The 25,147-nt window shown below is 37.0% G+C and overlaps 2 protein-coding genes across 9 annotated transcripts in view; both read right to left on the reverse strand.

Annotated features, from left to right (window-relative positions):
- The window catches only part of Polb (DNA polymerase beta), a 28,543-nt gene extending 9,265 nt beyond the window's left edge, over window positions 1-19,278 (reverse strand). For both annotated transcript variants that reach the window (XR_012441432.1, XM_020179444.2), the window contains exons 1-11: window positions 19,072-19,278; window positions 18,740-18,797; window positions 15,906-15,972; window positions 12,834-12,908; window positions 12,118-12,176; window positions 10,053-10,102; window positions 7,828-7,879; window positions 5,691-5,745; window positions 5,521-5,593; window positions 2,068-2,138; window positions 1,172-1,258 (exon numbers count right to left, since the gene is read on the reverse strand). Coding sequence is in view for 1 of the 2 variants with exons in the window: in XM_020179444.2 (XP_020035033.1) it covers window positions 1,172-1,258; window positions 2,068-2,138; window positions 5,521-5,593; window positions 5,691-5,745; window positions 7,828-7,879; window positions 10,053-10,102; window positions 12,118-12,176; window positions 12,834-12,908; window positions 15,906-15,972; window positions 18,740-18,797; window positions 19,072-19,132 (708 nt within the window). In the remaining variant the exon portion in view is untranslated. The remainder of the gene's footprint in view (window positions 1-1,171; window positions 1,259-2,067; window positions 2,139-5,520; window positions 5,594-5,690; window positions 5,746-7,827; window positions 7,880-10,052; window positions 10,103-12,117; window positions 12,177-12,833; window positions 12,909-15,905; window positions 15,973-18,739; window positions 18,798-19,071) is intronic.
- Window positions 19,279-19,339: 61 nt separating this feature from the next.
- The window catches only part of Ikbkb (inhibitor of nuclear factor kappa B kinase subunit beta), a 66,996-nt gene continuing 61,188 nt past the window's right edge, over window positions 19,340-25,147 (reverse strand). The window contains exons 22-24 of one of the 7 annotated variants that reach the window (XR_012441431.1): window positions 20,394-20,478; window positions 20,206-20,263; window positions 19,497-19,578 (exon numbers count right to left, since the gene is read on the reverse strand). Coding sequence is in view for 3 of the 7 variants with exons in the window: in XM_074054582.1 (XP_073910683.1) it covers window positions 19,480-19,578 (99 nt within the window). In the remaining 4 variants the exon portion in view is untranslated. The other 6 variants (XM_074054584.1, XR_012441429.1, XM_074054582.1 and 3 more) reach the window with 6 other exon arrangements.

A 25,147-nucleotide genomic window follows, 5' to 3' on the forward strand; every position in this document is an offset into this window, starting at 1 on the left:
AAACTTTTCTATCCATAGTCTCACTATGTAGTCCAGGCTGGCCTAAAACTTGCAATCCCCTCTTGCCTCTGCTTCCCAAGAGTTGGGATTACAAGTGTGTACACCCATGTTCAGCTGCTTTAAATCTTTAAATTTCAATTATTAGGAAGCCTATAGGAGATACACACACACACACACACACACACACACACACATATACACACATGGCTAAGGTGTAAAGATTGTGTTATGTTTATGAAAACATATATATATGTGTATATATACATATATATATATATATATGTGTATACACATATATATATATATATATGTATATATACACATATATATATATATTGGTTTTGGTTTGGTTTGGTTTTTTAAACTAGAGTTTAAACTCAGCGCCTTGCATTTGCTAGGCCACTCTACCACTTAAGCCACACTCTAGACCATTCTTACTTTAATTATTTTTCAGATAGGGTCTCACGTCTTTTGCCCAGGGCCAGCTTGAACCACAATCTTCCTACCTATGTTTCTTATAGAGCTTGAATTGCAGATGTGCACCACCATGTCCAGCTTATTTGTTGAGATGGAATCTCACCAACTTTTTGCCCAGGCTGACCTAAAACTTCAGTCCTCTTGATCTCTGCTTCCTGAGCATCTGAAGCCTATAGTAGTCTACAAGCTCATCATGATGGGTTTCCCTGTGAAAACCTCTGTGATTGTCCCCCACTATTAGCTTCCTAGTTTATCATTTCACATAACATGGGTCTTTTCCTGTATTCTAAGACATACCCTGATTCCTTTTCTTTCTTTGGTGTTAAGATAGATTTTTATTCTTCAGTCAATGTTAACCACATTCAATGAAAAATTCTGAATCTGAGAATGAGTCATTTGCTATTTTAGGGGAAAACTGTGTCAAAGTCATTATGGATTTTAAAGAGCAAAGTATGCCTATTTATTTTGATGGTACAAATTATTTTAAAATGGGAAATTTAAAAGAAAATCCTTTACCAAAACATTCTGAGATTAGCTCTGAGAGTCAGGTATCCTAATTATTTTTATCTAAGGGCTCAGGGATGTTCTATTTGTTGACTGTAATAGAAAGTCACAATGAAGTCACAACTCAATGGTTACTCAACACTCTCCAAGGGCTGTTTTTTCAGGTGTGTTAATTCAAATGAGTACTTACCATGAACTTTGTTTCACCTTTTGACAGAGTATCTGTAATAAAATGCACCTTTTGTAGCTGCTCCACAACTCGATGTAACAACTTTGGCTACAGAATCATAATGGGGAAGAAAAAAAGAACAATATTCTATATTACAGCAAGAAAAGGGTTTTTGTTGTTGCTGTTGTTTCTGGTGCGGGGGAATGAACCCAGGGCCTTCAGCACGCTGGACAAGTGCCCTGCCACTGAGTATACCCTGATCCCCCTATTCTTTAATGCTCTGAGTAAGGACCTTCCTTCTCCAACAGAAAATTAATCTTACCAATGACACTTTTCTCAGAAACCACTGTGTTTTACCAGTATCATGCTACCCTAAACAATTTGTGTTTATCTGTTTCATTAAGTCAAAGAGCAGCTTTATCTTTGAAAGCATACCTATTCCAAAATGGGTTTCCTGATAGATATAAAGTTTCTCAATACTTTATTTTTTAATAGAAAAATATTCCTTTAATGAAAACTGGCATATTATTTGCAATTTCTGAAGTATCTATGATAGACAGTAATAAGCTTACAAATATTTTCTTAAATTTCATCTCCTTCAAATTTTAGACTTTCCCCTCAATTCCTCAAGGAAAAAAGATGTGTATCCCTTGTCATAACTCTTCCTTTCACAGAATTCAATCAGTATAAAACACTTCAGTTAACTTTTCAAAAAGATTAAAACAAAACTCGGGAGCTGGGGATGTGGCTCAGTGGTATAGCACACTGGCCTAGCATGCAAGAGAACCTGAGTTCAGTCCACAACACTGCAAAAAAAAAAAAAAACCAAAAGTTGTAAAACTATCCAAATATCATCAAGGAAATTATGTTCACTGCTATGTAAGATCAATCACATTTGCTAATAAATTCTGAGGTACCTGTTTGGTTGACTCTGAGGTGAAGTTCGGGTGGGTCAGAAGAACATCCATGTCACCACTGGACTCTGCACCTGTGATAACAAAGTACATGTGTGGAACTCTCCATCTCAATTTACCAATCAGGCCAACACAGAACCAAATTGAAGAAGAGCCTTACTTCTTATAGGCTAACTTTCTACTTCACTGTGCTTCATATTCAGAATTACTTAAAAGATTTCAATTTTCTGTCTAACTATTCAGGTATATTGATAGAGACAGCAGAATCTGGGATACAATAGTAATCAGTATTAGATATATATTGCATATAATTTGTCAATGTGTTAAAATGTGCCTCAAAAGAAAACAAATTACTGAAAATAGTTTTTAAAAAAATCTATGAACATTTCCTTTTTTTTTTTTTTTTTTGGTGGGACTGGGGTTTGAACTCAGGTCTTCACACTTGCAAAGCAGGCACTCTACCACCTGAGCCACACCTCCAGTCCATTTTGCTCTGATTATTTTGGCAATGGAGACAAACTATTTGCCCAGGCTGGCCTCGAACCATGATCCTCCTCATCTCAGTCTCCCACGTAGCTAGAATTACAGGTGTGAGCCACCGCTGCCCATCTCTACTCTAACTCTTAAAGGTGAATCAGAAAGCTTATTTCAATCCTTATGACTGAACTCATTAAGTAAATATTAGTAAAACTTATCATTACAGAAAAGAACACAGCATTTTATAAAATAATGACTTAGGTTTTGGCTTTGTTGTTTACAACCATATAACTTCAGACAAGTTATATACAGCCATTTGAAAATAACTATGTACTATGAAATCTTGTCTCCACTTAGATTTTTTTTACTTTAACTAATTTTTTTCAGTATTGCAAATGAGGGCATTTACATTCCTCTAAACCTGTTTCCTTGTCTGAAAACTACTAAAATCTACTTCATAGGCTATTATGCAACTACGAGCATATGTGAAAGCATCTAGTAGAGTGCTATGTACACAGCATAAAATAATCCTATGACCTCTCTATATGCAAAACACACTCCAAGTAACCAAAGACCTGCAGATCATCATCTCTCATCAATAATCTTTACCAGATACAGTCCCCCTTATCTGCAGAGGATACCAAAACCCTCAGGAATGTACTGAACCCTATAACTTAATGCCTTTCCCATTTTAACTAAGCACTTACCATACACCATGGCCATAATTTCTGCAGATTGAGGTTCAACAGCAAAACTAGCATGAATTTCCTTCTTCATAATTTCATGCATATTTTTGGGGAGTAAATAGGGGTTACACTTAAGGCCTTCCACTTGCTAGGCAGGTGCTATACTACTTGAGCTACTCTGCCAGCCCAGATTTGTTCTTACCATAGATCTTAGCAACATTAGTGTACAATTCTTTTTTTCCTTCCTTATTGTCAAGAACTTTTCCCTTTTTACTTAAAGGAAGCATTTGATTCTCTCTGGCATTTCCGACTTACCAGCAGCAGTACTCTCAGTCTTTGGGACCATTATTAAGTAAAATAATGGACTTTAACACAATTACTATGATACCTCAACAGTCAATCTGAGATCTAATAGCCAGGGGTTATTAAGTGACTAGTAGACAGGCAACATGTACACCATGGACACTGGACAAAAGGATGATTCCCATCCAGGTCAGAATGCCATGTTTCATCACGCTACTCAGAATAGCACATAATTTAAGACATATGAATGTTTGTTTCTGGGATATTCCCATTTAATATTTTCAGAGTGTGGTTGACCTTGAATAACTGAAATCTCAAAAGGCAAAACTATGGATAAGTGAGGGACAAATGCAGTGAAATATAAAGAGGACTGAACATGTTCTGATACCAGAACATCTATGCAAGCTATTTTAACAAAGAATTCTATTTTCTTCTTTTCTCATTTCTTTCTCCTATAAGCTGAATGTCTTTCACCACCCACCTGCCATCAAAAATGCTTTATTCTTTAAAAAAAAAAACTGTATTAGCAAAAAACAAAAAACACTCAAGGGTCCATTAGTAGGAGACTGAGTAAATAAAGTATGGTACAGTCACATGATCAAATATTACACAGTCATGAAAAAGAAAAAAGATGTTCTCTATATACTGACATGCAAAGATCTTCAGGATGCATTTTTAAGTGGAAAAAGCAGATAGTGTACCTATATTAGGTTACCTGGTGTAAAAAAAGGAAGGGGAGGAGAAAATCAAGAATATATACTCATATTTATTTGTCATGTTCATGCAGAAACATTGAAAGAACTCACAAGGAAGTGGCTATTAAAGGGAAAATGGTGGGATTAGACAGAATGAACAGACAAGGTAGAAGTGAACCTTCATAGTATGCACCATTCTCATATTAAATCATGTAGGCATTTAACATTTTCAACAATAAAAGTAAAAATAAAATAGAAATATAAAAATCCAGGAATGTTTTCATATTTAACATATTCATTTGGTTTGTTATACATCAAAATCTACATTTTGAAAACATAGAATCCAAGTTCCCAACTATGAAGATTCTTGTTTAGTAAGTATGTGGCAGGAGATAATAATGTGCATAACTTTTATACTTTCCAGGTGTTTCTGGTGCAGATAGAGATACACTTGAATAACTAGTTAATTCCCATCCTCCCCTAATGCAAATATGGAAACTAGGATCAGGCAAGACAGACTTACCTAAAATCATAATAGTAGTAAGTAGATTTAGCCTTAGAACCCAGGTCTCTTGACATAATCCTATGTTCTTACTATTTATCAGCCAGTTACAGATTAATCCTTTTCTCTCCCCACTCTGGACTCTTACAGCAGCTACCTGGAGCCTTACTTATTGCTCATCACCTACTTCCCAGACAAACTCTATCAGTGGCCAGAGACTGGTCCAGGCATCTGTTCTAAGATGTTTTAAATAAAGTTTATTTATTCCAAGCTTAAACGTTAACATGTTAATTTACATTAGCCTTCCAAAGTTTGAAGCTAATAAGAAACCAGGATCATGGGGCCCTCACTTTGCTTGCAGTCACACAGGAAGTGGAGATATAAAAAACCTGGTGATTGTGAGAATTGGTTTTGAACTGGTTCCTCTGAGACATTATTCTTAGATCCATTATACAAAATGTAGAAAAATTTTTAAAGTAAATAAACAAAACTACTCACAGCTTCACTAGCACCTAGCCAACAACTATTATTGGATTTTAATATAGCTAAAATCATTTTATAAACTTGGTTAAACTAGTCATTAAAATATAATCCTATAATAAAATGAGGATGAATTTTTACTAGTTTTATATAGATATTTTCCCATCTATGGACAAATAAACTTAGTTACTATTACAGATCTTGGTAAGACTATGAAATAACACAAATTACATCTTTTGATCCAAGTTTTTCATATACATTGAGCAACTTTAACATCAAGGCACGGGTAACCCAAGATAAGGAAGTTTGTTACCTCTCCTGAAACTGCCACAGACCGTAGCAATATATTCGAAATCCACTTTTTTAACTTCATTTAGTACAATATCCTAATAGAAGAAAAATTAAGTCATTATTCCAAAAATGGCATTCCACCAAGTGACACTCTCAAATCTAACAAAATAATACAATTTGACACACTCTTACTTGCATCTGTAACATCTCGTCACGAGGGATTCTTTTTTCAAAGTCCTCAAAATATCTATAAAGACAGAATAAGTACAAAAAGATTTTGTAAAATTTAAATCTCTTTAAAAATTAAATTGCCTACCATATCAAGTGTTTTACAGCAGCTGATCATTCTTACCAATGCAGACTACAATTTAGGGCTGAAGATGTGGCTCAGTGACAGAGTCCTTGCCTACTACACCCTAGGCCCAGGGTTTGAACGAAAGCATCGCCAAAGAAAAAAAGACCAGAATTTATTGAAAAGACAACAGCAAAACTCGAATGGATGGTGGGAAGGGTTCTATTCCTAATTGATTGATTGATTCCTTAATTATTACTCAAGTTCATCCTTTGTAATAGTCTAGAAACTACATCTAAACTCACCTCTACATAAACTTTATATTTAGATAGCAAGAGTAAAGTTGGTGCATGCTTTCAACGTAGACTGCTCTCTACTGGTAAATTAAAGGCATTACAGTTTATGTTCCTACAAACTGCAAAAATAGGAGTAAAAGTTTCTGGTATGCTATTGCTCAGTAGGGTGACAATGGATAATGTACTGTATAGTTCAAAAAGCTAGAAGAAAAGATTTTGAATGTTTTTACCATAAAATAATTAAAAATGTTTAAGGACATAAGTGTGTTTACCCTGATTTAAACATTATGCAATATACATATTATTCAAAACATTATATGATACCCAACAAATATGTACAGTTTTTGTTTTATGTATCAGTTAAAATTTTTAAATTAAAAAAATTTAAAATTCTGAAAATTTATAATATTTAAAAATATTATCCTACAACATGGATGAACCTAGACAACAATATGCTAAGTGAAAGAAGCTAGTCATGAACAAACACATATTATACAATTTCATTTACACAAAATATCCAGAACAGGCAAATCTGTAGAGGCAGAAAGTAGATTAGTGGCTGTTATGGCTGAGTCGGCAATAGGAGACAGTATTTTGGGGATAAATGGAGAATGACTGTCAGTAGGTCTGGGGTTCTTCTGGGGATAATAAAAGTATCTGAAAGCTGACTATAATAATGGCTGCACAACTCTGTGAATATACTAAAAGTCATGGAATCATATAATTTACATGTGTGAACTGTATGGTGTGGGAATATGTCAAGAAGACAATTATAAAGATATAATCTCTGTATGAAATAGTGTCCAAACATATGTCTAACAATGATAATACATCTGTTCAAAATGAATTCTTTTAACACCCAGGTTTTTCAGAAGAACCCCATTTACTATATAAATGCAAGGAAAGTGAGAACCACACCACCCTGCTTTCTTATTAGCTTAAAACTCTAGAATGGAAATAAAAGCTTAAGTATATTTTCAACAGGAAAACTCAAAAGGTTATTAGGACTAAGTCACCAACAAGACTATATAATACCAGAGGAAATAACAAACAGTGCTTATGTGCTATCGTTGTAAGTAATATCTGGCACACAAAATAATAATTGATGCTGATAACAGAAATGTGTCCAGTACTTATTCCTATACCTTTATTTAGGTGTTTGGGATTTTTCTTTCTTTTTTTCAAATATGTAGTTTTTCATGTTCATATAAACTCTTATTTACATGTTTCATGTTCTTCTCAGGTAGACTATAAATTCCTTAAGCGCTCCACTGAGCCAGATATGGTGCATATCTATAATCCCAGTAATTGGGAGGCTGAGGCAGGAGGATCATGAGTTCAAGACTGGCCTGGGCTACATAGCAAGACCCTGTCTCAAAAACATAAAGCAAGCAAACAAAAAAGTTCACTGAACCTTCCCCCATACCTGGTCCAGTGCTTTGCAAATTGTAAGCATGAAATAAATACCCACTGGCTGCCTGATGTACTCAGTTTTCCATATTTTACGAGGAAGTTCCCTGATAAAGTCAAGAGAATGAGGGAAATTCTCAAAACACGTAAACAAACCAGAAAGCAATGTGTGAGCACAGGCATAAACTCTACAGGAGTCCACAATAAATCAGCATTTCTGAACTGAAAAATGGTTGGGGTTTCACAACACTCAAAGAATTATTATGGCATATGAAAAAATGTCTATAAGAGTTTTATATCTCAAGTATCTAAAGAAAATTTTCTATCTTACTTCAGCCCAATTCGTTGATGATGGTTCAATTTATCTTCATTTTTCCTGAGATCTGAATAGAAGATAAAGTTGTAGCATTATTAACTTAAATACTTTTTGGAAAAAAATACTAAACTCAATGACCCTTTTTACAAAGAAGTACTTGAGAGGAAAAAACAGTGAATTTGATTTTGAAAATAAAATGAGAAAAAAATCTTTAGATAAAGAACTACATGAAACAATTCTTCAAATCAATGCTGCAAAACTACAGCTGATTTCATGATCATTTTTATTTAATGAAACAAAATTTCAATTAGAGTTACATGAAACAATACATAAAACATTGCAAGAATTATGCAAAATTTTACTGGCTGTTGCCAAAAACAACCTTAAAAGAGTCAATGTTGCCTGATAAATACATGCTGACAGCAGCAGTCATAACCACAGCTTCTAAAGAGCTTCTCATAACTGGGCTCAGTCATACCATATAGCTGTTCATCTACTCCTTCATTCAATTAGTACCATGTGCTCATTGTGCCAGCATTGTGCAAAAAATGCTACTGAACGAAAAGGTATTCTATTCATCTTGTAATGTGCAAAAGTTGTCCTTACATCACGTACTAAAACTAAAAGTGACTTAGTTCCTTTGGGTATTCTTTTTGTAGGGGTGAATAGAGGAGTGAACCATATTAAAGAAACAGCAAGATAAGTATGCTTCAAAAGCAATTTCTATAATAATACCAGTATACTCAAAAATAGTAAAATTCCATCTGGAGATGTAAAATGAGAGAAAAATAAGCATCTTTATGACATTATGGAGCATTCAACATCTCCCACAGAAAGCACTACAGTATACATCTGAAAATGAAATGAGAATATTGAGTTATGTAGACATCAAGCTATATCACATATCTGAATTGTGAAATATAAAAAACAGATCCTTGATACGACCAAGAGATGCAACTGAATACCCTTGACAAACCCACAAATGCCTGTGGCAGGCCTCAGACTGTGATCCTCCTATCTCCAACTTCCTGCATAGCTTGGTCTATGGATATATACCACCACACTCGGCTTATTCGTTGAGATGGAATCTCACTAACTTTTTTGTCAGGGCTGGCCTCGAATAGCAATCCTTCCAATATCTGTCTCCTGAGTTGCCAGGATTATAGGAATGAACACTGTGCCCAGCCCCAACCGACAAATTCTTGACCTCTTTTGCCAATCATCTTACACAGATAAACTGTACATGCCAGAAGTGAAAAGCACAAAACCCCTCTGAGATGTACAGGTAGAGTTCATTTTGTAGTTATACGACTTACAAATTCTTACTTTAGGAATATTATTAATGTATGGTGCCTCATAAAAGTCAGTTGCCATTTTTAAATACTTAATATGAATAAAGTACTCTGTCAAGTGCTTTACATACATTATTGCATTAAACTGTTTAAGGAAGAAATACTCATTTTGTAGCTAAGAAACTGAAGCACAAAGCTCACCCATGCTAATCACATGGTACGGGTGGAATTCAAATACAGGCCAGTCTCTAAAACCTGCCCAGTTAACTTTGTGAGTTGCTTGTAAATAGTTGAACCCACAAATATTAAACCCCATGCCACTGGATGGCACACAACATGTCATGGATCTATTGTAATAAATTCCATACATGTAGCATACACCCTTGAAAAGTATGAAGAGACAAATACATTTAGAGGATTGCTAAATAAGGTTTAAGAAAAATGTTTTTAAAATTATTTGAATTAGGACTAGGTATATGGCTCAACTGGTAGAGTGCCTACGTAGCAAAATTACTTGACCTAGGCTCTATTTTTTCACTAGTTCCTTGAAAACAAAAACTCAATAAGCAAAGCAAATCTCTAATAAAATCTTTCTCCAAATACATAATTTACTGTTAGTGTGATGTATAAGACTTTGCTGCCTACAATTTTATTAAAAAAAAACAAAAGCAACTTAGACCTTCTAAAAATCTATAAATAATAACTATTTCATTATCTTTAAATCAGAAGTTACTTCTTGCTCTTTTTTATTTTCTTCTTAGTCACAAACATAAAAATGCTAAAGATGGGAATGTAAACTATACGCTGTATCTACTCTCTACTACAGAATTAAAAGGAAAATCTTATTTGTATCTACTGATTGAGAATGGGTTTTCCAAGTTTGAGTTTGCTAGTTTGTCTTTCATGAACAGATATAACCTGGACTAAGTGACCTGTGGTCATACTTACCATCTAATGTTTTAATTCCTTCATCCACAAACTTCCTTGCAGCAGATGGACTACAAAGAAAGAAACACTTATCCCAATATCAGGTGAAACTTAGAATCCTTTTAACAGTCACCAACCATGCCCAACTATTGTCAACACATAAAGAGTTGCTACTAAGCTAAGCAGGACCTGCTAAATGCTACATGGTTCAATTTTATCCAAGTAAGACTTTTTGAAGCTTCAGTCATTAAGTAGACTGAACTTGGACATAAAGAAGATAACTCAGCAGCTAGCTATTATAATTAATTCCCATGTGAAAACATACAGGCACTTATAAACTTCATTTAACTAAAATGTATTGAGGTGCTGGTAGATGCCATTTACTCTGCTGAAAATGCAACATAAACAGAATAAAAGTTCCATCCACTTACATTCCAGTAGGGAGAAACAATAAATAGATACATATACAAGTAAGAAAACTATCATGTAGATGAATATAGAGGGACATACAGTGGCTGGATCCTACTGTAGACTGGGTAGTGAGCAAAGGCCCCAGAGATAACACTAAAGCTGAGATTTGAGTAACAAAGAGCCAATTATCTGGGTGACCAACAGGAGAAGCACTTTAGGCAAAGGTAACAATTAAACAAAGGTCTTCAGGCTGCCATGAGCTTCCCTTGTTCCGGAAGAAAGTTAGCATGACTAGAATGACGGTGTGAGAGATCACTGAGCATTGCAGGGCAGCCATGTTCTACTGGGCTTTTTAAGCCATGATGGTAAGTTTAGGTTCTACTCTGTGCACAATACTCTTAGAGCATACTAAACAAACCAGTAACAAAATCTGATTTAGGTTTATAAATGATCACTATAATTGCTGTGTTTACATAAATATATTAAAACATCAGAAAGGACATTCTTTTGGAATAAAAGAGGCAGAAGGAACCTAAGCGATTATTCTAACCTCCCTCTCATTTTACAGGGACGGATATTGAAATCTAAAAAGGTAAAGTGACTTGCTTAAAGTAACAAATCTAGCAGGTAATAGCAATGGGACCAGTAACTCTTAACTCTCTTACACTAACAATGCACAACATACTAAAGTGAGAGCAGAGAACAGAAAGAAATGCACACATTCACACGTTAAGCGTTTTGGAACACTGTGCAAACATTATGATGTTACAGTGTGGCATGGAAACTGTATTAATATTGGAAGGCAAGGTGGCAAGGAAGGAACAGAAATGAACTGGGAGCCAGGAGACATGAGTTCTAATTCTGGCTCTGCCATGATTACTCACTTTCTGTATTCAAGTTTCAGTTTTCTTCCCTGGAAAAGCACATAACAAATGCTCTCTACAATACCTTCTAATGGACCTTTTAAAGTAGCCTTTGATCCCTCAAGGACGCATGCTCATTTTCAGTATACTAAGTTTAAGAGTTTAATATAATTTAAGATAACTTTCATTGAAAATATGGCCATTTAAAGGAACAATTATCTTAGTTCTAGGCAGGCACTATGTCCTTGAGCCATGCCCACAGCCCTACATTGTCAGGTATCTAAATGAATGTCTTGTTCCATAGAGGTGTAAAGCATCACAACCTTAATATTCTAATGTTAATCTTTGTCTAGTGTCAAAGAAGCCCTCTTTTTGCTAATAGTTCAGATTTTAAGACAAAGATTCCTTCATTAGAAAACAGCTGAGTGCTTGTTCCTAATTCATAAGGTGGTATAGAAAAAACACTGAAGATAAACACATGCTTAGAGAAACAAAGGGGCACAGTCTAGAGCAGGCAATAAAATGTACACAGCAAGTGTTGGTGGAGTTTAGAGGAAGACAGTGATTACTTCTGGCCAGGGAATCAAACTGGCTCATAAGGGAGGTAACATTTGCCTTAGATGAGCTTTTATAGTACAGGCAGCATCTGAAGAATCAATCTTAGACCCATAAGCTATGAAAGGATGAATCACACGGGCAAAGGCACAGAGGTAGAGAGGACAGGTTTTAAAGGAAAATAGCACATTTAGTTTTGCCAACATGAAAAACAAAGTTAATCTGTGACTGTTGTCTGCTTAAGAAATAGTTCTTACCCAATGCCACTAACTCGAGTCAGGAAATTGATGGAGGAACTCGTATCATCCTGCCGAATCTTTAAGGAAAAAAAAGGTGATTTAGGAATGCTTTATGGACTTAAGTCCAGCAAGTGATCCTACTGGAAATATAAGTAAAGAATCATTTGCATTTGCCTGGATAACCCATACAAATATTCATGTATAACCTGGGTAAAGAGGAAGTAAGCAAAAGAATAGCTGAAGATGTCTCTTCAATTTTCCAGTATTTCTAAAAGGCCTATTCACAAAAGACCAGAAATAATATAATAACTATCATTAAGATGAAATAAAACTATAAAATGATTGGGATAGTTTAAGCATAGACATTCTAATGTCTATCCTTAAATCTTTATAATCTCTTTTCTGAATAGGTACTGAAAATGAAGATCCAACTCTCTCACAGATGGAGTTGGAAATAAATGGAAAAACAATTTTGAGATGAGGTCTCACGTTATTGCTCAGGCTGGTCTTCAATTTGTAAGCTTAAGTACAGCAGAAGGACAGGTGTCCTTCCTCCATCCCTTGCTAATAAATGAAAATTTTATAGAAGAAACAGTCACATTAAAAAAAAAAACAAAACAGAGCTGTATACTCCATTCATTTCTTTTCCTTCTGAGATTCACTAGAATAAGTGACATCCTCCCTGCTACATGGTAATTGCCATAAAGGAAGATACTATAGTCAAGTAATTTTACCTTTTCCAGTTTACGCAATTTTCCAGTTGCTAAAAACTCATCAATCTTTTCAGCAATTTTTGTTCCTACTCCTGGCTACACAGAAAATTAAAAATATATTAGTTATATAAATACAATGCTTGCCAAATCACTGAAAGACAAAGTAAAAAGTGAGAAATTAAATACAAATCATCACCACATGACCACACAGAAAAATGAACCCAAGTAATTCTCCCAGAGGCAAAATGTTTAAATAACTGACAAAATAAATGACTGATAAAATAGTTCTAAATGACTCATGTTTACTTAAAATCAATTTTTGGGCTGTAGATGTACATAAGTGGTAAAACAGTTACCAGCAAGTATGAGGCCCTAGGTTTGATCCTCAGCACTTCAAAAAAGAATTTTTATTGTAAAAAAATTAGAAAATATAATTACACTAAGAATATTAAGGGGCTGGCACAGCAGCTCAAGTGGTAGAGTGCCTGCCTAGCAAGCATGAGGTCCCCAGTACCACCACCAAAAAAAAAAGAACATTAAAATGACTTATCTCATTGTCCTGAAAATTAAGCACAAAATCACCTATAACCTTATTCCTTAATATTTGCCCACTTTAACTTCTTTTCTGCTTATAACTAAACACATACATATGCATATTTATTTTCCTAATATATATGAACAGATTTCTGCATCAATAAATAAATATAGCTACAGTATTTTCGCAGCTGCATAGTGTTTTATTGTATGAATTTACTTAATATCCTATATGTGAACACTGAGATGATTTGTAGTTATTTGATTTTATAACAAAGTTGTCATGAACTCACTTTGTTCCAAAAGAGGTTCTCAAGCTTTTGCACACATCAGCATCACTCGGGGCCCTTGTTAACACACAGAATGCCAAGTCCTAGCTTACAGTTTCTGATTTGCTATGTTGAGTAAGAGAGGTCAATTTGCATCTCTAAGTTCCCAGGTGCTGGTGCTGCTGCTGGTCTAGGAACCACGCATTGAGAAACACGCTCTAAACCAAAACAGTCTAATCTGGTACACTAGCCACATGTAACAATGTAAGTGTATTTAAATATTTTAATTCTTCAATTACAAATAGCTTCAAATAGCTACATTTCAAGAACTCAATAGCCAAATGCATATTGGATGACAAAAATGGAAGTTCTAAATGGCAGAGATCTTGTCTTTTTGAGGCATTTCCTAAGTGTCTGGCATATAGGTGCTCAAGTACTAATAAATCCTCGTACACACATAATTCTATTGGTTTCCTTACAACAAACTCCTCAAAGTAGAGGTGCTGGGCCAAAGGATGCATTCTGCCAGATTATCCTTTGGAAAGGCTGTAACAACAAACACTTCCTTCAGCAATAAATAAGGGTCCTTTTTTTTCACATCTTTGCCCCATTTTACATTATATTTGATAATCTGGCAGGTACTACATAGTATCTTGTTTCGATGTAAGGCTGAGCCTTTAGCGCTTATTGATCTTTTTATTAACCCTTCAACACACATAATAACATGTGTGCTGGTTATTTCCTACTGTCTCTTAGCCCTACACTCACCCTTCTGTATTCTGGATTTATTTAATACTTAATAAATGCTCCCAAATTAGTGAGCGTGCATTCAAGTTCTGAAAAGAGTTATTACTAAGTAGAAATGAAGGAAAGATATAGGAAGATTAGAAAAGGGAACTCCTCAGACTAAGTAACTAAATAAATTGCAGATAGTGCTACAATAATTTTACTCAGTAACATACTGACCTCAAGCAAGTTAGACCCCAGCAATTTTCTATACTTAGCATTGATAGGGGAAAAATGCAAATAACTCACTCTGGAAATTTTAGGTTCCTAAAATTATTAAGGAGCACTCATATCGGCTACAGAGTAGGTCTGTAATTCTTAAAATAATAGTGAAAAGGAATAGTGTATTTTTATGTTAAGTTCAGTCTATCATAAAAGGCATTTTGTATTGCTTTTAGGGATACACAATGAGCTCAGATTCAGATGAAGTATATCAAAGCTTGTCAGAAATGTTTGACTAATAAATAAGCATGCTATTTGCAATAAACATTTTTTAAAAGGTGATAAAAGGGGAAAAAATGGAACAGGAGTGGCTTTTGAGATTAATGCCAAGAAAGAAACACAGAATGAGAATTAAAGTCTAATATGCTCATCACTTAGTTGACTAACGTATTTAGGAGGGCAAATTGATGCTGAGAACTGTTTGTGACACAAAGAATTTAAAATCTTTACACCAGAGCATGACTGTAATGAGTAATAGTGATGTTATGACACTGAAGGGTGAAAATATAAGGGCAGCTATGGTTCATACTCTCAAGGCTCTCAAGAGAAAGTTAAGAATGATCAAATATTAATACTTAAATACCAGAGGACTTTTGTGGAACACAAATAGGAACAACTGTCAGGACCTGACCAATCTAAGGTCATGTCAGTTTGGCATCTTTAACAAAATATAAATAAGATCTGGTCCTTAAATCTGAGGAACTTGAATCATTTAGTGAGACTTAGATGAAAGAGAAATAGGTAAAACTCCTCAGGATATTCTTAGTGAAATTATTTCAAATTACTAAGAGATGCAACCCTTTAGAAACTGACACTACCAGAAGGCAGGGCTTCATGGAGCAGAGCTAATTACCATAATATAAAAGGAGCTGAGTCACGTGCTTATCTCTTTGGAGAACACTAACTCTCCCAAGTTCTTATTCCTGGGAATCAAAGAAGTACAGCTAGGGACTAAATATAGTAGTATCACTCTCTGTCACCATGGTCTCCTTAAGGACCGAAACTCAAAGTGAACATCAGTGTGACAGTACATGCATATATGTTTGGAAAGAAAATGTAATTACATATATTTAAGTTTTTAAATCCACTCTTCTTCCAAATAAAAACATTTGGGCCTGAAAAAGAATGCTTGAAAGGCATTACTATTATTCCAAGTAATTGGGAGCAGTGAAATCTCCCTGTGTGGGACAAGATAGCTTCATAGGGGTGAGTTTAGTTTTGTAAGAACTCACCAAATTAATGCATTGGTAAACTCTACAATCAATGCGCTCACTAAACTTACCAATTTCTTAGCTTCTGCTCCACTCTTGATTTTGTGTGGGTACTTTGCTATAACAGATGCTGCTTTTCTATAAGAAAAAAAAATTAAAAATTCAGCAAGGTCTTAATTTTTCTTAAACTGAATTACACAGAAGAGAATATCTACCTTACTTTCACCAAGGTAGCTAATTTTCTACTTCCATGCAAAACTTATAACTTAAATAGCTTACAGGCCACCTACAATATCTCTAACTTTTTGGACTTTTGGTTGGAGGGGCAGTACTAGGGGTTGAACTCATGGCCTATACACTTGCTAGAATGACACTACTACCTCAGCCTCTCTGACCAGCCCCAATATCTCTAATTTTTTAAAGTATCTTGAAGCACCACTTATTTAAGAATGTGATTTTAATTGTATATGTAACACTAGAGGATACCAGCAGTTTCCTTTTCTGGGAGTAAGTGGAAAATAGCATGGGTCTTTTTTTAATAGCCAGTTTTCAGAAATTGTTCATGATTCTTACATACAATGTGCTGCCATAATATTATTTGATGCTAAATTTACTTATTCACTTGTGGATAGATATTTGTTTAAATTCAGGACTTCAATCTGCATTTGCTCATGTCCTTTAATCAGTTCCTTTTTTGGAACATTTTTAATGGGTTTCATCATGACATGGTATCAATTCTTTTTAAAATTGCTCCCACTTCAGTTCAGCATAAAGCAGTGACCTGAACCTTGCCCACCTCACACATATCCATCTGGGAGTTCACTGATGGCAGCCTGTCTATAATTTCAATGCTAAATGAAGTTTAGAATTTATACTGATAAAGAGGAATAAAAGCACTGATGGAGTGGCTCAAGTGGTAGAGTGCCTGGCTAGCATGGGGCCCAGAGTTCAAATGCCAGTACCACAAAAAAGTGGGGGGAGGGGATAAGAAACAATAATAGAGGGGGAGAATATTATTAAAGCATGTATGGAAGTGTCATGATGCAACGTCTTACTATATACAATACAGGTCAAAAATTAAGAAAATAAATAAACAATGGGTGAATCATAAATACTGGGCAATCTTTGGAACCTTGGATTTTCATTCTATTCTAGAGCACATAAACCTTTAGGTTTGGATTTTAATGTCTCTATGGGCATATGACTGAGAAGTCTGGAAAGGACATATTTGTAGGCTAGGAACGAAAGCTTGCCTTTCAGGAAAAGCAAGTAGATCTAGATAATGGGCACTGTGGGACAAAGCTGGAAAGGGAAGAATTAGATCATGAGACAGAGAGAAAATATTTAATTATTTGAAATGGGAGAATGAGAAGATCAGATAGCTATTTTCAAAAATCTTCTTTGGCTACAAATATATACACCAGGGTGGGAAGCAGCAGGTAGGATTAGTAGGGTATCACTTCCTTTTTTTTAGACTTACTTCCCACTTTCACCATATACCTTAAGCAAACTAAATTACTAACGTCTAGAAAATGTTATACCCTTTCATATCTCAATGCCTTGGCATATTTTGTTTCCTTTGTCTAGATTGTTCTTCCTCACACTTAACCCTTGATGAGATCCTTCAAAACTCAGCACATCATTTCTATTTGGGTAGTGACCCGAATAGAACATAAGATTGACTATCTCTGCAACTTCTAGATCAACAACGTATGGGTGATAGTACAATTACTTTACAAAAAAGTCATAAAAGGTAATGAAAGGAGGAAGCAAATTCAGTTTTTTAATACGTTGAGTAGGAAGGGAAAAAATCTGGAAAAAAGCTGACTTTGGAGTCATTGACATAAGTGGTATTCAAAGCCAAGAAAGGAAAAGTATGAAAGTGAGGAAAAAGGGCTTTGAGCAGACTTCTGGAGACTAAAAGCTGACAGATAAGCTGGGCACTGGTGGCTCATGCCTGTAATCCTAGCTACTCAGAAGGCAGAGATCAGAAACATCACAGTGTGAAGCCAGCCAGGGCAAATAGTTTCTAAGACCTTATCTTGAAAAAAACCTTTCACAAAAAAGGGCTGGTGGAGTGACTCAAGGTGTATGCCCTGAGTTCAAAGTCCAGTACTGCAAAAGAAAAAAAAAAGCTGACAAAAATAAATGAAAGAGCAAAGGCAGCTGTTTGGGGAAGTCAAGAGAAAGACTTTCATGGAATGAGCTAACGGCAAATGCCACTGTGAGTTCAACAAGGGGAGATGTAGGTGAGAGCATTTCAGAGGAACTATGGATACAATGACGTGAGCAACTATAGATGAGGAAGTCCAGGCATGGAATACAGACTACTCAAAGAAAAAAAAAAAAACTGTAACATAAGGAAAGAGATAGGTGCTGACTAATGTGAAGTTAAGGTTGCTTTGGTTTTGCTTTTAAGAGCTGAGGGATTTGGACATGTTTATAAGCTAAGGAGCAGAACTAGGTGGATGTGATAAGAGAATACCCCTGGTGAAGTACCTATTGATGGATAAAGATGGGATTTCATAAAGATTAAAGGATCAGACATAGATCAAGCAGATGGGAAAATGTAATTACTTAACCACATATTTCACAGTACAGATCTCATCATGATCTTTCATCATACTTAAAATCACATTGCATTTCCAGTCATTCACATCTGATGATGGGAAAATATGTATCAGGCTACATGTATTTTCAGTCAGAATTGAGAACTCACCTGAATTGATCCTACAGAGCTCTGCCAAAATTCTTCCAGAAATATTTGGTAAGGTACAACCAGACATTTGCGTTTTTCCCCCTCCTGCAGATGGTCCAAAAGCCACTGGACCCCGAGCCCTGTTAAGTGCCACACAAAACAGGGGCATCCCAGAAAGCAACTACAAAGAACGCTGCACTGTCCCACCTGTATGCATTGTACTTGTGGATAGCCTGGCTCACGTTCTTCTCAAAGTTTGCGAGTTCTGAAAGGCAACAAGAGGCTCGGATGAACAACAACCGCGAGTACACACAGGAGAGCTGAGCTCCCTGGAGGGGAATGGCCTCAAAGGCTGCTCAAGAAATGACCCAGGAGTCCCCGGCAAAACTGACAACTGCACGGCACGGGCGGGCGCCGAAGGAAAAATCCCCACTCAAGACCACCTGCCGCAAGGGGCTGACCCCACCCACAGCTCCACCGGGGCAGGAGAGGAGGAAGACAGGCAAGGGCAAAAGCCGGTGGGCCGGGCCGGGACTAACCCATGAGCATGTCGGTGATTCCCCCGTTGAGAGTCTCCTGCGGCGCCTTCCGTTTACTCATGGTGACCTGCACCCGGGGACCCAGGGGTCCAGAACCCGGGACCGGCCCCCTCTCCCAGCCTAAAGTAGGAAACAGGACTCGGGGAGGGGATGGAGAACCCAGCCCCAGTGAGGCGGGCGCGACCGGCTGAACAATGGCTGCCTCTGACAGGGGGCGCGGCGCGGCGCGCGCGGTGACGTCACCGGCGGGGCGGGGCGGGGCGGGGCGGGGCGGGGCCCGAGAGGGGCTGGATAGGCCTGGGGGAAAGGGGCGGGGAGGCTTGGAAGGAACCCGAGGAGCACCTTGGCGCAGAACTTGCGTTTAGCCGGAAGAAATGAGGACCTGAGAATTACACTCCACCGGGGTTCTTATGGGAAAACATGGATTTTTAGCCTAAGTGATTCTGTTTTCCTAATGTTTCTCTGGAATCCTGTCCTTGGAGGAAAAATAGGAGTCCAATTTTGATCCTGAAATATACAAGAGGGTGGGGTTAAAGAATAGTAGAATGAAGACTGACCCTGTAAGTGGACAATAATGGTTACCGACTACAAGTCGTATTTTATAGGTGATAAGAGGCAACACTAGCGTCATACTTATTGTTAAAATAAGAGAAGAGTGCAGCAGTGGGCTCTGTAGGGCTGCAGGAGGAGGCAATCAGATAACCAAACACAACTTTCAGCACAGCTGCCATCCAACAGCCAAAAATATATCTTTTTTAATTCTCCTGCCTTTTGTGGTTGTAAAACGATTAAAAGACCACAAGAAAGAGAAGAGGTGTTTTACCTAGAAAACAGCAATGGAGCCCTCATTATATCATTGTAGTCTATATGTGAGAAATTTACAATCTGCTTTAGAAATTGAAATATGGCATCAGCACTATTTTATTTTGCAAGTGTAATTCTGAGTTCATACCTGTAAGGTACTGCCGAGTTAAGACCACGAGTCAAGTGTGGAAAGGAAAGATTTATGAGAAATCCAGACCGCAGAGCTGTCCTCCCAAGAATAGGGAGCAGCGACTTGGGTGAATTGGGTAGTGGGCTTTATAGGAGGGGCCGAGCCATGGGGGAAGGAGAGAGTCTCTGGTCTCCGATTACCTGCGATCACCAGATGGAACAGGTCGACATGCCTGGCTAGTTGAGTAACTGGAAGTTCCTGAGTTGTTTTGCAAGCCGAGAAACAATCAGGCAAGGAGAAACAAAAAGTCATAAATCAGGGGGTCTGGTTTTAAGGTGTAGCCTCGGTCCTTCCGCCCGCCCCAAGAATGTCAGGGACCTAACAATACCTAACGGTAATTCCAGGCAATTGGTTTGTACATAAGTCGGGTTAAAATGTTATTACACAATGGCACATAGTTGCTGTAGAAAAATCTGGAAAAAGTGTAAAAGGAGAAAAAATTTAAATTCATTATAATTTTTCACTATCCATCATTAAGTACAGTATTTGGGGACATATAGTTCTATTTTTCTAATACATTTCTTTTAAAATTCCTCTTAATTTTCAATAATGAAGAATGTTTTTAGATAAAATTCGTTTCTCTTATTAGCAAGGTTTTTTGTTTTTTCTTTTTTTACAATATCAATGTGCATTTGTATTTCTTTTGTAAATTTCCTATTCATATCCTTTGCTTGTTTTTCTAACAGGGTAGTTATCTGTTACTGATTTGTTACATCTTATGTATATTACTACTTACTACTTTGTACATTTTTCACTAAAATTTTATAAATATTTAGAGTTTTCCAATTTATTCCTTGCTGTTTAACCCTGTGCTACTAATATATGCTAATAAAATGTTACAAAAAAATGAGTAACAGACAATCCAAGGAAAATTATCTGTTCTCTGTCCTTGTCTTAGACATTTGATCCACTTAACCACTCTCTTCTTGAAATAATTAGTTTTCAGTAGACTTCTAAGATGTCACTTGATCTGGGGGTTCCTTCCTTCTTTCTTGCCACTTTTCAGGGGCTGTGTGTGTACATGCTGGTTCCCAGCACCTTCTCTACTCTGCACTCTTTATGGAACATGGCCTTAGGCCATTCTCTAACCAGCTTTTCCACCTGATCCAGTTTCACCTGTTTAAATTCTACCTCTAGCTTGCAGATGCCTAAATTTCTAGTTCTAGCCTGACTTCTCCCTTAAGCTCCACTCTAATGCCTACTGCATATGTCTAATTACCATAGGCATCTCAAAGGTAAAATGTCCTAAAAAAATCATGCTTCTTTCCCTATAGCTTTTCCTTAACTTTTCAGCTCAAGCTGGCCTGGAACCCAGGATGTAGCACAAGCTGGCCTCAAATTCATGATCTTCCTGCCCTCCTGAGTACTGGGATTATAGATGTGCACAACCATGCCAGTTTAGGAGTCATTCTTAATTCTTTCTTTTCATACCCCACATGCAATCCATCAGCAAGTTGTTGTCTGTTCTGTCTCCAGAACACCACTGACCCTCAGTAACTGTGGGTTCTGCATCCACAGATTCACTCAACCATAGATTGAAAATACTTTTGTAAATGTACCTGTACTGAACATGTACTGACTTTTTTCTTATTTCCTAAGCAATACAGTGCCACACTATTTACATAGCATTTATATTAAATATTATAGGTTATCTAGATATAATTTAAAGCATATGGGTATGATAGCACTCATTTGTAATTCTAGCACTTGGGAGGAAGAGGCAGAAAGATCACAAGTTGGAGGCTAGTCTGGGCCACATAGCAAGACCTTATTTCAAAAAAAAAAAGTATATGGGATGATATGCATAGCTTCTATGCAAGTACTTTGCCATTGTATGTAATGGACTTGAGTATCTCCGGACTTTGGTATTCTTAGGGATCCTGGAATGAATCCCTCACAGATATGGAGAGAAGACTATATGTCCTGAATCAGATTTCCTCTCCCCTCATCAGCTGCCACTCTCCTAGTCCAATCTACCATGATTTCCTGAACTATTACAATAGTCATGTCAATAGGTTTCTGTTCTTGTCCCCCTACAGACTCTTTACCTAATAGGACAAGGGTGATCTTTTTAAGACATAATACCAAAATATGTCACATTTTTAAAATATCCTGTAACTGTACTTACAATAAAACCCAAACTCCTTTCTGTAGCTCACAAGACCTACTTAACATGATCCATTTCCTGCCTGCTTTCCTACTTTATTTCTTACCCCTTTCTCTTTGTTTAGGACACACATGTCACTCTCTGGTACATGGGCTGCTTCCTCATTGTATAAGCCTTTGCTGGCCTCCTTCTCTTCATTATCCAGACTTCAGTCCAGTAGTCACATCCTTATCATATTCCTGAACAATGACCAGGCACTCTCTATTCCTATTATTGTTTTATATTATTCATAGAATTTAAAACTATTTGAAACTTTCATGTGTTACTCATTTATTATCTACTCCCTGCCTACCCCTCCTTCCACCAATGTGAAGTGTAAACTCCAGGAGAACAGAGAATCTTTGTTAATAAGTGCTCAATAGGGCTACAGATGTAGCTCAGTGATGGAGCACTTACCTACAATGGCCAAGGCCTGGGTTTTATCCCTGCATCATCATCATCATCATTATCAAATTGCTCAATGAATATCTTAAGTTACAGTTTTGCCAATGTAATGTGTCAATCATTTCAGATTACAGAGACTACTGACATCATGATCCAGGTTAACTTGTCATCCTGACTTGGGGAAGACTGTAGGCTTTCCTGGAATACAGAACTTTCAGTCCAAAAACCAGGAAAGTTCTGGACAAATTAGGAAACTCTGGTCACCATAAGATATGCCAGACACATTGTGCACTATTCTGGGGTTCATAACTGAAGCAATTAAAAACATAATAAAACCTAACATAAAGAAGAAACAGGACAGAAAGTACAGGGGAAATTAATACTGCGTAAAAGTTAATAGAATATGGGGTTAGAAATCAAAGTAAGGACAAATGTATATCAAGATATGGAGATAGGACTTTAGTCTGTGGGTCATGTAGAGTCACTGGAAAATTTTAAGCGGCCTAGTGACATTATCCAATTTTCTTTTATTAAAATCTCTCCAGCAACACTGTAGAATAGACACAGATTGAAGATACATGTGTCTCATGTGAATGTCTACCAGAGTATCCATGCACAGGAGATTCCTAAATTACATGGTAAGTGGATGTCAGTCAGTCTCCTTCCCTAGTCAGTGTTTGCACAACAGGCCATGAACAAGGTGGCCATGAGGGTAAGGATGGAGACTATGCACAGGATGAACAACAATATGAACTTCCCCTTACTAAGGCTGACCTTATGATGCTACTGCTAATTTGCCAACCAAGAGTAAGTACCCAAATATGGCAAGAGCCCTTAGAAGACTAGACATCCATCTGATGACAGACTGATTGTATTGGATCTTTCTCATCATAGAAGGGGCAGAGATCTTTCCTTATTGTCATTTTTCCTTGGATTATATACATAACCTGAATATGGATTTGCCTTCCCTGCCTGCTTCTGCCAGCACCACCTTCTGTGGAATTAGAGAATTGCATACCCTATAGCATTGCTTCTGATCAAGTTCATTTCTTGGGCTGGTGGAATAGCTCAAGTGGTAAGAGCACCTGCCTAGCAAGTATGAGGCCTTGAGTTCAAACCCCAGTGCTGCAATAATAATAATAATGATAATAATAATAATAATAATAATAATAATAATAAGGAGGAGGAGGAGGAGGAGGAAGACTTAATTTCTCAGCAAAGTGCAGCAGTGGGTTTATGGTCATAAAATTATCTGGTCTTACCACACATGCTATCACCCAGAAGTGTCTGGAATAACAAATTGGGACAGCTTAATGAAGACACAATTACAGTTGGGACACAACATCCTGAAAGGAGAGGGATCATTGCATATACTGCAATATCATCAGATGATGCTACTCTCCTCCAAAGTCAGAATATGTGGGCCTAGAGATCAAGAGGTGAAAGTGGAAGTATTTTCTCCCACTAATATATACAAATACCCACTTAAAAATGTTTGCTTCCTACTGCTTGTAATCTTGAGCTCTGCTGGCCAGAAGATCCTAGTGCCCATGGGGAGAAACTTCAATCAAAAGCCCAATAATGAGTCTGTTGAGTTGGAAAGTAAGATGCCATTTGGGCGTCCTTATGCCAATGAGCCAACAAACCAAAAAACCATTTATTGATTGGAATGATTGATCTTGACCATCAAGAGGAAATTGGATTGCTACTACACAACTGGACAGTGAGGCAGTGAGGACTATGTCTGAAACACAAGGGATTCTCTGTGTCATCTCTTGGTATTTTTATGTTTTGTAGTTAAGGTTAATGGATTCAGGTACTTTGGAAATGAAAATCTGGAGCACTGCACCAGACAAGGAGTCTCCAACCAGCTGAGGTTACTGGCTAAGAAGAGAAGGGTAAAGTAATTGACAGCTATCAACTACAGCCATGAAAAAGACATAGATAACAATTACAGAAAGAAGGACTGCAGTCACTGTATATATTTTCTCATTGCTTGTTATATGCAAGTGCTCATTTGTATATGAGCACTTTTCTTCTTTCCTTTCCTTCTCCCCAGATATTTTATATACAAGCTGTTGTATATAAAACGTTATAATTTTGTGTGGTTGAATTTGAAGAGTAATATAATTTGTGACTGTTGGGTCTGTTCATCTCTTCATTTTGAGGAGAGGGTGAGAACTTTCTCACTTCTCTGAAAGTGACCGTATGCTGTTAGATGGAAACAGTCATTTAGTTATTGTGTGGAAACTCAGTCACCAAAGGGATGGACTGTGCTGGTCCCATAACCGCTTAATTCCAAATCACTGTTTATTATCTTGCTTTTGCTGCTGGAACATTTTTCCCTTGCCAGGTAGACAATATTAAGCTTTGTCAAAGAGGACACTGAGGGATTCAGGGTTCAGTGTGCTATTTTGGAGAGGCTCCTGCAGTGTGCCAGCAGAAAGATTCTTCTGGCATCCCAAAGGGTAGTCTCCCACTGCCCTGCCCCTGTAGGCAGTTTCCAAGTGAGTTCTGTTGTGTAGTACCTG

Source organism: Castor canadensis, chromosome 14 (assembly GCF_047511655.1).
Source record: "Castor canadensis chromosome 14, mCasCan1.hap1v2, whole genome shotgun sequence".
Taxonomy (NCBI): Eukaryota; Metazoa; Chordata; class Mammalia; order Rodentia; family Castoridae; genus Castor; species Castor canadensis.